This window comes from Homarus americanus, unplaced genomic scaffold (genome assembly GCF_018991925.1).
Source record: "Homarus americanus isolate GMGI-L3 unplaced genomic scaffold, GMGI_Hamer_2.0 scaffold19318, whole genome shotgun sequence".
Lineage (NCBI taxonomy): Eukaryota > Metazoa > Arthropoda > Malacostraca > Decapoda > Nephropidae > Homarus > Homarus americanus.
In genome coordinates this window covers 5231322-5249072 of record NW_024732238.1, presented here as the reverse complement: position 1 = coordinate 5249072, position 17751 = coordinate 5231322, and the positions used below count along the sequence as shown (strand labels likewise).

The 17751-nt window shown below is 47.4% G+C and overlaps 1 protein-coding gene across 1 annotated transcript; it reads right to left on the bottom strand.

The window, feature by feature from the left end:
- Positions 1-14689: 14689 nt before the first annotated feature.
- On the bottom strand, positions 14690-17450 carry LOC121868371. The gene is made up of 2 exons (XM_042368904.1): positions 17202-17450; positions 14690-16792 (listed from the first exon to the last, which is right to left on the bottom strand). The coding sequence occupies exons 1-2, from the start codon at positions 17419-17421 to the stop codon at positions 15807-15809; spliced, it is 1206 nt and encodes a 401-aa protein (XP_042224838.1). The 5' UTR covers positions 17422-17450; the 3' UTR covers positions 14690-15806.
- Between the last annotated feature and the right edge of the window lie 301 nt (positions 17451-17751).

Here is a 17751-nt window from a genome sequence, read left to right as displayed (position 1 = left end):
CCCCCAAGCAGGTGAGAGGTGCAGGAGAATGCGGGGTGTGGTTGTGGTTAGGTCACGACCCTGCGCGTGACGACCTCCTCACCACACACACCATTAACCCCATCGCCATGCATTTTTCTCATAAATTAACTAAGTCTTCCTTGATATTTCACGTATACCTACTCTGTTTACTGAACGATCCACACGTTATAGCTGCCAAAATGAACCACTCAATCACATCTTATCATCAACTGGCAGAGTAGTTAATTACCGTTCACTAAGTCTAAATTCCAACACGAACAGCATTAAAACAAAACAAAAAATATTGATCCACCTTTTCACATTTTCCATCGGTGTTTTTTTTTTATGTATTTTTTTGTCTGTTTTGCATTATAAAATCACCAGAGGGCAGTAGTGAGCCTTTGTGACGTTGATGAAGTGGTCGGGTGTTTCAGCATGGCATTATTGTTTCATTTGACTACACCAGGTTGTCTTAATTATATGTAAACATTGACGAACTAACTCAACAGGTCAGGGAGAGGGGTGTTTATGTTATTGACGTGGCGTTACAGTGAGTGATCTGCCTCCTGAATATTTGAGAACACACATAGTTATACGAAAAAACATTATACGCTACAAAAACTGTACTATAAAGAACACTGAACACTTCAAAATCGACAGTATACCACAAGAAAACATTGTACTTCCAAAAATCAGTGTAGAAAAACCAATGTACTATCGCAAACACTGTACTACAAACACTTTCGTCACATAACAAACGAGTAATGAAGAAAATCACTTAATACGACCCAAACGGAACTACCATAACATACCTAAAATTTTATCTATTACTATGAGATAAGTAAATTGATTATTATCCCATGTCAACAAACATTAAAGTGACGTTAGTGTTTTATTGTAACATCATAAGCAAGACAAGTATTCCAACATCCTCCTAAACACACAAAGACAATGATATGTTTTACAAGTAACAACAAATTAATCAAAATGAACTTGGAGACTTCCGCCCTGAGGCATCGAGGACTGTGTGTTATACTCGTCAGGGCTTAGTGGGAGTTAGTTGTAGCGAGGCAGTGTGTTGATGGTGTAGTCGGGATAGGGGAGGAGAGGGGGAAATTATTGCTTTCTGTGACACTATGGTTGGGTGTAGCGTGTGTGTGTGTGTGTCTGTGTGTGTTTGTTGTGTAGTGTGTGTTTTGTATGTAGTATGTGTATTTGTGTGTAGTTTGTATGTAAGTATGTATCTTATCGTATTCACCACAAAGAGATAATCAGAATCCCGATTTAGTTTACCGTACCCATAAAAAAAGTCAATCCCTTCTTTCTAAACTCCAGTATCATACGAACGAGACTCATTCAATAGAAAACGAGCATAAAACGGCTAAATATGTATAATTTACTCCCACTATCAACAAGGTTCTACGAGTCATTGGTTCGAACACGAGTCTTGATATACGGAGGGAATTGCTTCACTGAATTAAGATGGTTTTTTGAAGCTTCATAGAGAGGTTGTTAATGTGTTTATAGGTTTCAGAGACCTCGAAGGGTTTAGTTGGTGGATAGGGTAAGTCTCTCTCTCTCTCTCTCTCTCAAGTCACAAGAGTGGTCTATTGTACGCTTAAGGGAACTGATTGTTTATTTAAGTCGTGCACAGCAACACTTACAAGATGATTGGTGATGGTTTGTGTATGTACAGTATAATGGAGTTGTACATGTGTGTATTTTGAGGATGCATATATACGTGTGTGTGTAGGTGGGTAATGGTGCTGGGGGGTGGGGGGGGGTAGTGGTGGTGAAGGCGCGGGTCGGTGATGCTAACATCTTAAAGCTGGCACCCACCACTCGGCCGGGAAGACGCCGCTGCTGCACCAGGGCGTCCTGCCAGGCACCAGCACACACACACACACGCTCACTCTCCCTCTCTCTCTCTCTATCTCATTCTCGCTCTCTTTCTCTCTGTCTATCTCATTCTCTTTTTCCTCGGTCTATCTTCTCGCTCATCTCATATTTCATTCTATCTCTCTTTCTCAAGCATGGTGACAAACGATGCACTAATTAATGCTTTGTAAAGTCAAGTGTGTGTGTGTGTAGTTCACGGTAATTGTGAATCTCACCATTGTCACCATCAACACTTCCACCATCATGGCCTCTTATCACCACCATTACCACCACATTTATGACCTCACGTCTTCACCACCAGCATCATAGCCTCACACCACCAACATGGGGACACATCACCACCACCAACATGGGGACACATCACCACCACCACTTCCATGGTCACACATCATCACCACCAACATGGCCACATCTCATCACCACCACCAACATGGCCACATCTCATCACCACCACCAACATGGCCACACATCACCACCACCAACATGGCCACATCTCATCACCATCACTTAAATCGATACACACACTAGACCCCAGTTTGTACATGAGTTAAAGACAATTACAGTTTAGCACAACATTCAGTACACTAATGGGGACTGTAGCTGTTCACACATGATGGTGGTTACAATAAGCCCCAGGAAGTGTGGTTGAGGATTATAATTATAGTGGTCGTAGGTTATGGTTGATCGTAGGGGTTTGCTGATCATGTAAGACTGGTGTGTATGGATGTGTGTAGACTTTGTGGTGGTGATGATCCTGTTGTGTTATGATCGTCGGTGTTATGACGTTGGAGTGATGACGATACGATAAGTACATTTGTGAGATGTACACTGCATGATGATGTGTTTGCGACACTGTGATGTGTGGTGGTGGTTATGAGAGTGACCATTACCACCACCACCAGCAGGAGGACGATGTGCCTGGAGCCTCTTTCGTGTAAGGGCGTCCAACGTTCATGAATCCCCGGCTGGCTGCCACCACCATCACCACCACTCGCACCACACCTTGGCCAGAACCTTACCTCAGTGTCACCACCATCACCTTACACTGCCGCCTATCACCACTGTCTTCCCTTGTACTGTTATCGATCACGACGCCCACACCTCCATGAATGGGTAACTCAGGTGGAGGGCCACAGCACCACCAGGAGGGCCACAGTGTATCACACGTCACTATAACTTTACACAGCTCACTACGGAACACAACCTTCTGCTCACTGGTACTTACGCTGCTATGCTCTTGGATAATGGCCATCTCTCCATAGAGGCCTGATACTTCATGTTTTCGATCTGCTTCTTTAGCTGCTCCTTGTCCATGTTAGCAAGCACTGAGGGATCCATGATGCCGTCCTCCTATTTATAAACTCGCTTCAGGATGCTCCGCCCACTGGCGTGACGTCACTGCAATGAGAGAGAGGAGATTGGTCAGAGAGAGATGGCTGTCACTGCTCACTCTGTTTCCACTATTGATTGTAGTTACATTTACCTACTGTAGGTAAGAACAGTGAGAAAAATAGAGATAGAAAAGGAGACCTTTTTATTGATTACTGAGATGACTGGCCTTGGCCTCCTCGTCGCTCGGTGGCACTTGGTACTAAAACTTGGTTCTCGTGCGCCGACATATCTAACATTGTTTCACATCCCTCGCCTTTCACCCCCGTTCAATATATTGAAACCAAGACGAGCTACGGGATCAATTCACGATTCTAACCCTTTGAGGATCGTGTTTTAACCCTTAGAGAACTTTGCTTCAATCTTATGAGGGGCGATAGTGCTGCCCTTCGAGGATAATGTTTTAATCTTATGAGGACGCTGGTTTAACAATTTGGTCTAGAATTGAATTGAAACAGTTTATTTAGCCAGAAAAAACACAGATACAGAGTGGATAATAATAACAATATTAACATGGCTGAGCCAGTTGAGAACCAGAACTCTCTTTTAGCCATGAAGTAAACAAGTAACACGTCGCTACACAAGGAGTAGGACCACGAGTTGTCACACCATCAGTCATTAACGCAACACCTGAATGACAGACGAAATCCATTATTTGTGTTGCTGGATGAGGCTCTTTTATCTCTCCCGTCTGTGCTGGATTGTATGGCACTGTTGAACACGTCTCTCACTGACTAACACACACGCACACACACACACCCTTACTCCCTCCTCCCGCTACATACAGCCCAGATGACATTCCGGCTCCAGATGTAATTAGCAGAAGTAATACGTCCCAGCAATATGAAGACAATAAGCTGTGTTCCGTGATGAATAGCTCAGTGATTGGAAGGGCCTGAGGGGCGTCACCTGGCCTGTCAATATTACAGGTAGCGGTGGAGCTCTCGTGTGTGTGTGTGTGTGTGTGTGTGGGGTGTGTGTGTGTGTGTGTGTGTGTGTGTGTGTGTGTGTGTGTGTGTGTGTGTGGAGGTTTCCTGTTTACAAAGTGAAGTGTGAACCTCCTGCTAGTGTCAACACGCTTCAAGGAGGAGAGGACCAAAGGACAAATGATCAAATGAATTTGGGGTCGGTCATCACTTCCAGTTAGGGCGTGTGAGGGCCCTGTATTGCCCTGTAACCTGTTGGTGGTCCTGGTAGCCTGATGGTGGTCCCCAGATTTGACAGGTCCCTGATAGCCTGATGGTGTCCCTTGATAGCCTGATGGTGGCCCTGATAGCCTGATGGTGGCCCCCCTGGTAACCTGTTGGTGGACCCTGGTAACCTGTTGGTGGTCCCTGGTAACCTGTTGGTGGTCCCTGGTAACCTGTTGGTGGTCCCTGGTAGCCTGATGGTGGCCCCCCTGATAGCCTAATGGTGGCCCCCCTGATAGCCTAGTGACACTGTCATCCCTTACAGTATCTGGGAATCGGTAACTGGATTAATATTGTTCTCTTAAGCAAGTTAGCGACTCGATGCCTAGACTATCGTGGGCAGTAGCCAGTGGGAAAGGGACATATTTTTGGTCATCTATGTTAAAATTACTCCCTTTTGCTTCTAACCTTCCGTGTACACTGTAAACACACACACACACACACACACACAGTAATAATGGTGTTTGGGTCGACATGATGAGGATCAAAGTGGGAGACTTAATGACGAAAGTGATGATAACGAGAGAGAGACAGAGAGAGAGAGAGAGAGAGAGAGAGAGAGAGAGAGAGAGAGAGAGAGAGAGAGAGAGAGAGACCAAATCAAAGCTAATAAATCCTTAAACATCAATGACAACAAATAAGACGAAATAATAAACCAAAACAAATCCCCACACCGAATAAAAAAAACAAATACGTAAGAGGAATAACTGATAAAAGAGGGAATGGAACACAGGTGGATAATAAACATCACGAGAGGGTAAAAAATTGGTCCTGGATAATTAAAATAGGTAAATAGATTGTAAAAGTCTTTAGTGTTTAATGAGGGTCTTCTGGTACGGCACGTGGGATAGAACGAAGGAAGTGGAAGAGAAGGAAGGAGAGAAACGTGGGCTGGTAGAGGAGAGGAGGGAGGGAAAGAGAGAGAAGGAAGGATGGAAATGTGAGAGTAGAGTGAAGGAAGGGAAGATAAGGAAGGAGAGAAGCGTGGGGTAGAGAAGAGAAGAAAAGACATGGAGGGAAGGAGAAGTAGTTGAAGAGAGATAAAGAGAGAAAGGAAAAGGGTAAAAGAGAGGAGAACATCAAGAGGGAGGGAAGGAGTGGGGGGAGAGGACAACAAGGTAATGGCCCACATCTCTCTTACTAGGATCAAAGAGAAAACACACACACACACACACACACACACATAGGAAGGCCTTTGACCTTGTTGATCACTGCACTGTTATCAACAAGGCTATTGCACTCGGGCTGCCCACCAACCTGGTCTCATGGCTCACTGATTTCTTGAGTGGACGTCGCCAGGCAGTGAGGTATCAGGGCTTGGTCTCTACATTCCAACACCTCACCTGTGGTGTTCCCCAGGGGACCAAGATGGGACCACTGTGCTTCCTCATCCTGATCAACGACGCTCTATCGGACACTCCTCACAGGTGGAAGTACGTGGATGACTGCACTGTGGGGGTCTCAGTGGACAACACCGCACCAGACTACTCATCGCTACAAGGCATCCCGGAGAGGCTACAGGCATGGACTACGGAGAACAAGGTCACCATCAACCACACCAAAACCGTAGTCATGCACATCAATACCGCCACCACTCCAGTGCAAGCCCCAGCAGTCACAGTGGGTGCCCATCCTCTCCAGCTGGTGCAGTCTGCCAAACTCCTGGGTGTAACTATAGACAACAAACTTGACTGGAAGGCCCATGTAAATAACACAGTCAAGGCAGCCTCGTACCGTCTCTACATGCTGCGACGACTTAGGTCACTTGGGACACCCACGCCAGAGCTGAGGACCATCTACAACGCCTTTATTCTCCCCAAACTAACATATGCGTCACCAGCCTGGTCGTCTTCTCTCAACTCTACCCAACAACGTCAGCTAGAGAAGGTACAGAAAAGGGCCTGCAGAATCATGCTCGGCGCAGAATACTCCGGCTACACCAACGCTCTCTCCACCTTGGAAATGCCATCCCTCAGTGACCTCCACCACCAAGCACTGGAAAGGTTTGGCAGTGGACTACTGCACCACCCTCGTCATCGCCACCTCCTGCCACCTGCAGCCCCCCACCCAACTCGCGCAGTCCGCCACTACAACAAAATACAGCTCATAAGAGCCTGCACCGATAGATATAAGAACAGCACCATCCCATCTATTGTTAAAATAATAAACAACTCCTGATTTATGTACTGTACAGCCCTGTAAATGTATTCAATGCATATTATATCATTATGTCTAAATCAAATGTAAGTCGGTATATTTTCAGCCACCGGCTGCAACTCTATTAATAAACCGTTTATTATTATTATTATTACTACATCTCCCACCAAGACTTGAGGGAGCGTATACTCAAAGTGTCTTACGTTAGTTCAGTTCTCCTACGCGGAAATACCAGAAACTGCAATAAATCCTCACTCTGGGTCAAGCACTCAGATGGCGGGCAAATGGTCTTCGAAAGTGCAGTGAAATTTGATCGTCGCGAGTTGGTTACGAGTGGGGTCAATATATGCCATCTCTTCGTTTTCTTGTTCTGTTTTTCTCAGTCCTGTTCCATAAAAAGACTTCGCCAGCACGAGCACTGAACAACGCCAGGTATCTCCCTTCAGCCAGCAGTGACACTCTTCTGTGATACCTGTGTCAAGCTGCCACACCCTCACCTTGTATCTGTCCACCTCTCACTCGATGCCTCTCACATCCCCCTCATCTCTCATTCACACCCCCCAGCTCCTAACCTCCCTCCCTCTCTCTCTCCTTCCCAGCTCTTATTTCTCTCTTCCCTCCCCATCCTCCAGTTCCCCCTCACCTTTACCTCACCCCAGTTCGCCCTCCCGTTCACTTCCCCTTCCCTCCCCACTCCTTCATCCACTTCTTCTCCCTCACCCACCTCTCCTCCCTCCTACCCACCACCTCCCTCTCACCCACCTCCACCCTCTCAACCACCTCTTCCCTTTCACTCTCACTTTCCTCCAGTTCACCTTCTCCCTCACCCACTTGCTCCCTCTCACTCACCACCACCCTCTCACCCATCTCTCTTCCTTCCCCCTCTCACCCATCTCTCCTCCTCTTCTCTCCTTTCTACCTCAGCCATCGGGTCATCAAGTATGTGGTCGGCTCCATTTCCTGGCTAGACGGAGACAGTCTTACCCTTAACACGTTTCCTGCAAGTTGAGACGCGTTTAGTTCTGCACGTGTTTTAAATGTAGTGCTGCCGTCACCCGGTATTGTTGGCTTGTATCACCTGACGATTAATCCCCCTACAGCTTTACCTGAAGATTTAATCCTCTACAGCTTATTTCACCTGAAGATTAATCCTCTACAGCTTATTTCACCTGATGATTAATTCCCCTACAGCTTATTTCACCTGAAGATTAATTCCCCTACAGCTTATTTCACCTGGAGATTAGGTTAAGGTAGGTTGTATGTGTGTGTGGTATCGGTAGTCACAGGAAACCCCTCTCGTGCACTACACTGTACCCGACAGATTGAGTCACAACAATAGCACTTCCAGACTTCCCACAGGCTGACGGTAACATAATTGAGAAAGGAATTAGAATTTACAACTGGGCATCCACTCTACAAATTGAATTAGTTCCCATACTCACAGCTATTAAATTCATTGAAACCACTGTCACTGACTCTCTATCCTCACTACTTGCCCTTGGTACCCTCGACTCAGGTTGTCACGCTCTTGTCTCTGAAGCCAGACACAAATATGCGTGCCTTGTTGACCGGGGTGTCAGGGTCAAACTATTGTGGATCCCCTCTCACATAGGCCTCATAAAACATGACAGAGTTGATGCCCTCGCCAAACTCGCGTCTAACAAAGACACCGTTGAATACAATTTGGGTCTGTCAAAAAGGACCCTTAAAACTGTAATTAGGAAAGAACTTATTAATGAGTTTGACGCAAGTAGACTAGTGCAAACAGGCACTAGTCGATCCATAGTTTACCATGATGAGATGTATCAAGTGAAACATGTATATGGAGCAAGTAACAAGATCACTAGATTACAAGATGTTGTTACCGCTAGATTAAGGTTAGGATATAAGTACCTCTGGCAGTATGTTCCTCAAGCAGATGTAAACAAGACTGTGTGAAGATAGAACCTTTTAGGGACAGGTCCAAGCACACTGTGTGTGAAATGGCACAACACTTCATCTCTAATGGCAAGATAGCCGACATATTAAGCTTGTATCCACTTTTTTGCACTTAGTAACTATATCAGTTCTCGTGTACAGAACCAAATACACAATGTGCTTCAATACTTCTCACGCAAATGTAAATAACAAAGTGTGAGGCCAGACATACTGCCTCACACGTCTGCACTCACGCATTTGTGAATAAGTTACCCTTTATGTATAGAACTAAACAAATGATGTAATTGAAATACTGTGTAACATTCGGTGCCATAATATCCTGACAACGGGTGTTAATTATTAGGACCCGTTGTAAACTCTACTCTGTAATCCTTTTGCGCTACCGGTCACAGGGTGAGTGTGGGGTGCACAATAAAGTAGCCGCTGTAAGCGGCAAAATCAAATCAAATCAACTGTACCCCACACACACACACACACACACACCACTCAGACCTCCAATAAGTTAACACACGAGTAATATCTGTATTATTAATCAGATTTAAATACATTTCTCAAACAACCGACAAAAAAAAAATCGAAAAAAATGTAAAATTGAGTAAATGCTGAATGACTTTAATAATGAAAAAAAAAAATCTTAATTCATTATATATCTATGAACTTAAACACTGGCAGTCATTCCCTAATTTATTCTTCCATTACTAATTATAAGATCACCAGAAAGTTTAATTTATTTGTTGTATTAGTCCACCTGTGTTCTTGTCCTTTGGGTATTGTTGTTAGTGGTTGAGATGTTGCCACAGACAAACGGAAACCCCGACCTGGAACCCCGACCCGGAACCCTGACCTGGACCCGCGACCTGGAACCCCGACCTAAAACCCTGACCTGGAACCCCGACCTAGAACCCTGACCTGGACCCGCGACCTGGAACCCCGACCTAGAACCCTGACCTGGACCCGCGACCTGGAATCCCGACCTGGAACATAGTCATATCACTCACAGCTACATCACCCACAACCACATCACCCACAGCCACACTATACACAGCCAAACTACTGTATACACCGCCATATCACTCGCAGCCACATCACCCACAGTCAGACTACTGTATACACCGCCACATCACTCGCAGCCACGTCTCCGACAGCCACATCACCCACAGCCAGACTACTGTATACACCGCCACATCACTCGCAGCCATGCGCCCACAGACACATCACCCACAGCCAGACTACTGTATACATCGCCACATCACTCGCAGCCACGTCACCCACAGCCACATCACCCACAGCCAGACTACTATTTACACCGCCACATCACTCACAGCCACACTATCCACGCCAGGGATCTTGACATATTTCTTAAATCTACCGTTGAAAGATATCAGTTTATTGATTCTTTAATACATGTACACATACAGTTACTCAACTGAGCTATACTGAATGGAAAATATTAACTCGTGTTAGTTTACGAGGACACGCTCAGAGACGAGACCTTTTCCAGGGAGTCGTAGATGATTTATATATGCTAAGTAGCTTGAGGGATTATTGCGAACAGACAGAAGAGCAACTTTCTATATTGAGTCAGGATTTTCATAGTTATCTGTTATAGGATTATTTACCTTAAATTGATACAGTTTGGGTAGAGAGGCAGGTGAGGGAGGGAGGACTTACCTGTGGTAGGTGAGAGAGATAGAAACCTGGAGGTGACCAACACAGGTGTTCACGTACAACTGGACCTGCCGCTACTATGGTGACCTGAGTGGGTCGAGGTGAACGGCCCTGCACCCAGCATAACTGGTTCACGGTCACAGACGAGGGGAGGTGCATTCCTAAGTTACCTGTGTCCAAAATCATCGAAAGGAAATGAAAGATTATGTCACGGGGTTGATTTGACGAATTAGTTTCTTGAAGTCTTATTTGTTTAGCGTCACCCAGTTAGTTTTTTGTGGGTAAGTTCAGAGATTTGTGGTTAATGACGGGGGCCCTGCAAGAAGCATTGGAGGAAGTGGTGTGGGGAAGGTCACGTGACGGAATGGGTTTGTGCACCTGCCTGGCTTCACTTAACCTGGTGGAGCGACACCCAGCCACCGTGTACACCTCGCCTCTACCACATCACACCTCTACCACATCGCCCCTCTACCACACCACATCTCTGCCACACCACATCTCTACCACACCACATCTCTACCACACCACATCTCTACCACACCACATCTCTACCACACCCCTCCTCTACCACATCCCACCTTCACCACATCCCACCTTCACCACATCCCACCTCCACCACATCACACCTCTATCACACCACCACATCACTCATCCCCCATACCCAACCACCCCACCCCAATCTCTAATTCTCATCCCACCCCACCCTCACCACCACGCCCCACCCTCCACTTCACCCCTGCACCACACACCCCACCCCTGCACCACACACCCCACCCCCACCACACCCCACCCCCACCACACACCCCCACCCCGCACCACACACCTCACCCCCACCACACACCCCACCCCACCACACACCCTCACCCCCGCACCACACCCCACCCCTGCACCACACACCCCACCCCCCCACACACACCCCACCCCACCCCACCCCTGGCACCACACCCCACCCCTGCACCACACCCACCCCTGCACCCACACACCCCACCCCACCACACACCCCACCCCCACCACACACCCTGGGCACCCCCACCACACCCTCACCCCCACCACACATCCCCCACCCCCCACCACACACCCCACCCCACCACACACCCACCCCACCACACCCCACCCCAGCACCACACACCCCACCCCACACCCACCCCACCCCACCACACACCCCACCCCACCCCACCCCGCACCACACACCCCACCCCTGCACCACACACACCCCACCCCACACCACCCCCACCACACCCCACCCCACCACACCCCACCCCCACCACACACCCCACCCCACCACACACCCCACCCCACCACACACCCCACCCCCACCACACACCCCACCCCACCACACACCTCACCCCCACCACACATTACTCACCTTACGTCTCACTTTAACACAGATCCAGATTCGTAACAACCCAAAAAGACAATTCACACTTCGACCTGAGGATGTGTGAACGCATAGAACTGCCTCCCTAATACTAAACCCTCTTACCCAATTAACATAGGCCTATAGAGGTGTTTGTGAAGTCAGGTTATGTTAGGTTAGGTCAGGTTAAGGTGAAGAAAGGTCTTGATTTTTTTTCCACCAGTCGAGGCAGACAGATAAAGTTTATACATAGATTCCCATTAAACCTTGCTGCTTGGTCCTGCCATTCACCCGTGTCGTAGGTGATGAATCATAATTAAATGCTGATGAGAAATGGGAAAATAAAACCTGAACGGCTATAGGTGATTATTGTCTGATCTTGTATTTAGTGGATTAATTATGCTAAGTGTTAAGAGTTATATATATGTTAATTAGGTGGTGGGCGAGGCGGGTGGTACGGCATATAGGTGACGTGACTTACACTATAGGGGCGTGTTGACGGCCTTATCTCACGGTCGATGACAAGTGTGTGTTGGGGTGTGTTTGGTGTGTGTGTTGTGTGTGGTATGTGTGGTGTGTGTTTTCAATCGTTTTCCTCACACAGCACTTCAGTTCACACACACACACACACACACACACACACACCCACCCACACACACACACACACCCACCCACACACACACAACACACACACACACACACACACACACACACACACACACACACACACACACACACACACACACACACACACACACCCACACACACACACACACACGGGCTTCCAGGAAGATTTGCAGTGTGTAACGGGAGAGTTAATGTAATTACTTTCCCAGTGGTAGTCGCCTCAGACACCTCCCTGACACAGCCACAACACAGGGAGGTAATAGATACAGGGCGATAATAGATACAGGGAGATAATAGATACAGGGAGATAATAGATACAGGGAGATAATTCATACAGGGAGAATATAGGCGTAGGGAGGTAATTGATGCAGAGGCTGATAATTACAGGTGAAAAATAATGTTATGATTTCGGAATATTACAAAACTTGGTGGATTCCTAACTTAACTTAACCTAACCTATCTTAATCTACCCAAACCTGGGATAGGTTAAGCTATGAATAGGTTGGGTTATGTTCGGTTAAGTTACTAGTCCGAGTTTATTAAAATTCCACCACTGGCACCACTTGACAGTCTTCGTAGTAGTAGTGCCAAGTGAACTACGTGCTGGCGTCCAGGTGTGGCACTCACGACTGTCTGGCACTTAACGTAGGTAGGTAGTATAGGTTAGGTTAGGTTTACTGGTGTTAAGAAGGTGAAGCTTATGAACACACACACACACACACACACACACACAGAACCGAGGACGTATGGAGAGCAATGAAACCCCCACAACACCCCCCCGCCTCGCTCCTCGGTAGAGCTGTGTGATAAGCGTTGGGAGATGCCGGAAACACAATAAAACAGCTCTCCCAGATACCTCAAGGCACCTCACACTGCCAGGCACCTCACACTGCCAGGCACCCACACTGCCAGGCACCTCACACCACCAGGCACCTCACACCGCCAGGCACCTCACACTGCCAGGCACCTCACACCACCAGGCACCTCACACCGCCAGGCACCTCACTCCACCAGGCACCTCACTCCACCAGGCACCCCACACCACCAGGCACCTCACACCACCAGGCACCTCACACCACAGGCACCTCACACCCACCAGGCACCTCACACTGCCAGGCACCTCACACCGCCAGGCACCTGCACTGCCAGGCACCTACCCACCAGGCACTCACTCCACCAGGCACCCCTCCCACCAGGCACCTCACACCACCAGGCACCTCCACACCACCAGGCACCCCACACGCACAGACACCTCACACCACCAGGCACCTCCACACCACCAGGCACCCCACACCGCCAGGCACCTCACGCCCCCCTGCACCACCCACCAGGCACCCCACACCACCAGGCACCTCACACCACCAGGCACCTCACACCGCCAGACACCTCACCCACCAGGCACCTCACACCACCAGGCACCTCACACCACCAGGCACCTCACACCACCAGGCACCTCCACACCTGCCAGACACCTCACTCCACCAGGCAGCACCTCACACCACCAGGCACCTCACACCACCAGGCACCTCACGCCGCCAGGCACCTCACTCCACCAGGCACCTCACACCACCAGGCACCTCACACCACCAGGCACCTCACACCGCCAGACACCTCACTCCACCAGGCACCTCACACCACCAGGCACCTCACACCACCAGGCACCTCACACCGCCAGACACTGCGTCTTGGTCTCCCTGCTGATCCTATCGACTGAGGAAGTGAGAGAGATCCCTACCAGTGAGGCTATTTTTTGTCACAAATGACTAACGAGGAGAAACTCATAAATAACAACAACAATTCAACCCAAAACATCCAGCAGGAAGTTAGTCAGTCAAGAAAGGCGGAGGGTAGGGCTTATACGTAGCAGTCAAGAACAAAACCTGGAATTAATGTGTATCTATTCGTTGTGTTGAGTAGCTAGGGGACTGGGAGAAGGTGAGGGGGTAGGGGGAGGGTAGGAAGGGGGGGGGGGAAGGTAATACTAGGCTGAGGTGCTTGAGGCTTACATAATAATAACCCGGAACGATGAAGGACCACGTGAAGATTAGGCATAGCACCTTGTTCTACCTGATGATTAAACACCCTAACCTAACCTAATCCAACCCATTCTAATCTATCCCTAACCAAAATTAACCTAATCTAACCTACCCCTCTCCAAGTGGTGTTAGGGTGTTTTAATCATTTGATGAAATAAACTGGGGTGTCTAATCTTCACGTGGTGCACGGGGAAGAAGGTGAGCGGGATGGGAGGAGAGCACGTGGATATCCTGGTGCAGGAAGTGAGGCGCAGCCGCTGTGTGGGTCTTCCTCCTAGGCAGTCGTGCGAGAGACAGTCAGACAGACAGATAGACAGACAAAGACAGACAGACTGATTGACAGAAATACGCGGGATGAAGATGGTGTATTGGTAGTAACTGAGTTAATTTATTTATTTACATCTCTTAGGCGTAAATGAATAGTAAAATAGGTGTCAGTTTGTTAATTTACATCTCGTAGGTGTAAAAAAATATAGTGTTATGTTAAGTAGCACAACAACATACTTCCTAATTACATTATATAACCCAAGACAAACTCCTGGTAGCTTTCTCAGTTAGTGTGTAATGGAGTCTGAGGCAGGAGAATAGCACACGGTTACTTAGCTTAATGATATCAGTGTTATCTCACACCTAAAGGACAAGAATATTTGGCTGGTAAGTTTCTGTAATTGACATGTAATTTTTTATTTATTTATTAGAAATTATTTGTATGGTGGTGTATAAACTGTACATTGTCATGGTACAAAATGCGTCGTGGAGAAGTACAAAATGCGTCGTGGAGAAGTACAAAATGCGTCATGGAGAAGTACAAAATGCGTCATGGAGAAGTACAAAATGCGTCATGGAGAAGTGCAAAATGCGTCATGGAGAAGTACAAAATGCGTCATGGAGAAGTACAAAATGCGTCATGGAGAAGTACAAAATGCGTCACAACCCAGAACAAAACGTGTCCTACAATAGTTCAAAATAGATCTTAAAATAATACAACATGTAAAGCACCAGTAAAAATATATCAATATACTGTATAATTATAAAGATATATTGTAATTTATAAATACATTTTAAATCTATGACGGACAATACACTGGGCTATTAATATTATGACTGTAGGTATTTATATAACAGGGCAGAATATGGGAGTCGTATATGAGTCCGGACAAATATATAGGTGACCCAAGGAAAATATATCACTGAGGGAAACTTATATAAGCTGTACTTAATATTATGAAAAATAAACAGAATAATAAACATTTTTCTGTGTCCGTCTGTCTGTCTGCTTCTCTATGTGTCTCTCTCCTAATTTGGATTATACTGTATTTACTAACATAATGCCTATAATTTTATCATGCACAGCTCCTATAAAACATTATGTACAAAACACTAACACAATCGGTTATTGACTCTAAAGATAGCACAGAATGTTTAGTAGTGGACGACTCAACATCCTACACAATTCTAGAGATGTTGAGGAACACTCCGCTGACGACACGCCCTAGTAAACACTGTGGTCATCCAGCACCTCACTGTGTTTCACAAAAGGACTCTTCATACAGCACTTGGGTCATTTCCAATGTCCAGAGAGTTACGGCCAACAGCCAGTTTATAAGAGATTCTCCTAACACAGCCCTTGTCCGGAGGGTTAAGGAGGGAACCTGTAGGAATCTCTCCCTCAGCCTCTACCTTCACACACCTCACATTGTCGAAAGGATCCTCGAAGTGGTCCAGGTTCTCCATCTCTTCCAGCACCACTGGTGAGGGGTATCCTGCCAGGGTTGTCGATCCTGGTGATGGTGGAAAGTCCTCGGACAGTTCAGGTGGTGCCAACGAGTCCCTGGATATTTTTAGTGACGATGCTTGGCCCTCGAGGAGTCCTGTCGATGTCAGTGAGTCTCTGGACATCCCTAATGAGGTTGATGGGACCTCAGACAGTCCAGGTGATGTCAAGGAATCCCTGAACATTCCTAGTGAAGGTGCTTGACCCTCGGGGAGTCCTGTCGATGTCAAAGAGTCCCTGGATATTCTTAGTATTGGTAATTGTTCCCCATAGAGTCCTGGTGATGCCATCGAGTCCCTTGACGATCCTAATGGCGAGGGATCTTTAGAAGGTTTCCCTGGTTGTACGACTTCCTGACACGGTGTCCCAGACGGCGAGTAATGAGAAGTGTCTGTCGGAGAAGAACACTCGGTGTTTTCCTTCACCGAGGATGACCGTTCCATCTGGTTCTCGTCGATCTGGGGCAGCGAAGATGACTGTTTGACAGGATCCTCTTCAGTGTGAGACGTGCGGGGCGTCCAGTCGATCTGAGTGTGGAAAATTTTTGAACCAGAAGGACCACCCGGCTCTATGTAGTCGGTCCTGTCTTCTCTATCTCTCACAGGGGTCACTTGCTTAATGGCTCCATGGCTTACGACGTCACCATCTTCCATCGTCACGTCATCACTTTGGTTACCAGTGATGTAAACTTCCTTCATCTCGAGGATCACAGGACCGCCTGTATCTGTTGTCGCCATGTGTGAGGTGTCATCCGCTCCTGGAAGTATGAAGACGTATTAACATTCATACTCGGTTCCTCCTATCTGTAGTCTATTACTGGTAAGGTTAGAGTAAGCTTGGTTAGGTTAGGGTAAGCTTGGTCAGGTTAAGTTTGGTAATAGGTTCCCCCGGTGGCATCTCGCACCACACTTGTCCAGTCTCCACACCCTTTCACTAAGGCGGCATCATCACAACATTCGTCCAGTCCTGTTCCACCGTGCCATCTGACCCCGTTGTGTGTCAGGTGGGTTAATTAGTTTTTGGGACACCCTGTAGAGCTAGATTAACAAAAAAAGGCAAATTACGAATGAGTGAATAAGAAAAATTACTTGAAAAAAGGCAATGAAAATGTTGCAGAAAAATATTAATTGATGTTAAAAGTTATTACAGTTGAGGGAATCACTAACCTGTTAAGCGAGTCCTCCTCTTCTGTCTCCGTCGACCGTCTGTTCCAGGTCTTTCATCTTCTCCTTCTCTCTTCTCTCTCTTCTTCTTTTTCTTTTTCTTCTCCCTCTTGTGTCTATGTGTATTAATACTGGTGCTTCCCGGGTCCTCTCCTTGATGACCCTGTTCATTAGGGCTTGGTATAATCCCTCTGTGGACTGGATCATCATTACTTTGTACCATCACCTCTCCTCCTCCTCCTCCTCCTCCTCCTCCTCCTCCTCCTCCTCCATCACCTATATCCTTTCTTCTACTTTTCTTTTTGTCTTTCATCTCATCTGGAAATCCCTTCCGGGGTATGACAATAGCCTCAGGATCGTCGTCATCATCGTTCTTGTATCCCTGGTATCGTAAGCGGGTTTTCTCGTACTGTAGCTTGGCGGCGGCCCCCAGTAAGGTACGGATGGCCGGCTGCAGGCTGGGGTCAACGCGTCTCTTGCGCCTCTTGTGTTTCCTGGCGGGGGAGTTGGGGGGCACGGGGCGGAGTGGTTCCTCAGGGGGTGTGAAGGTTAG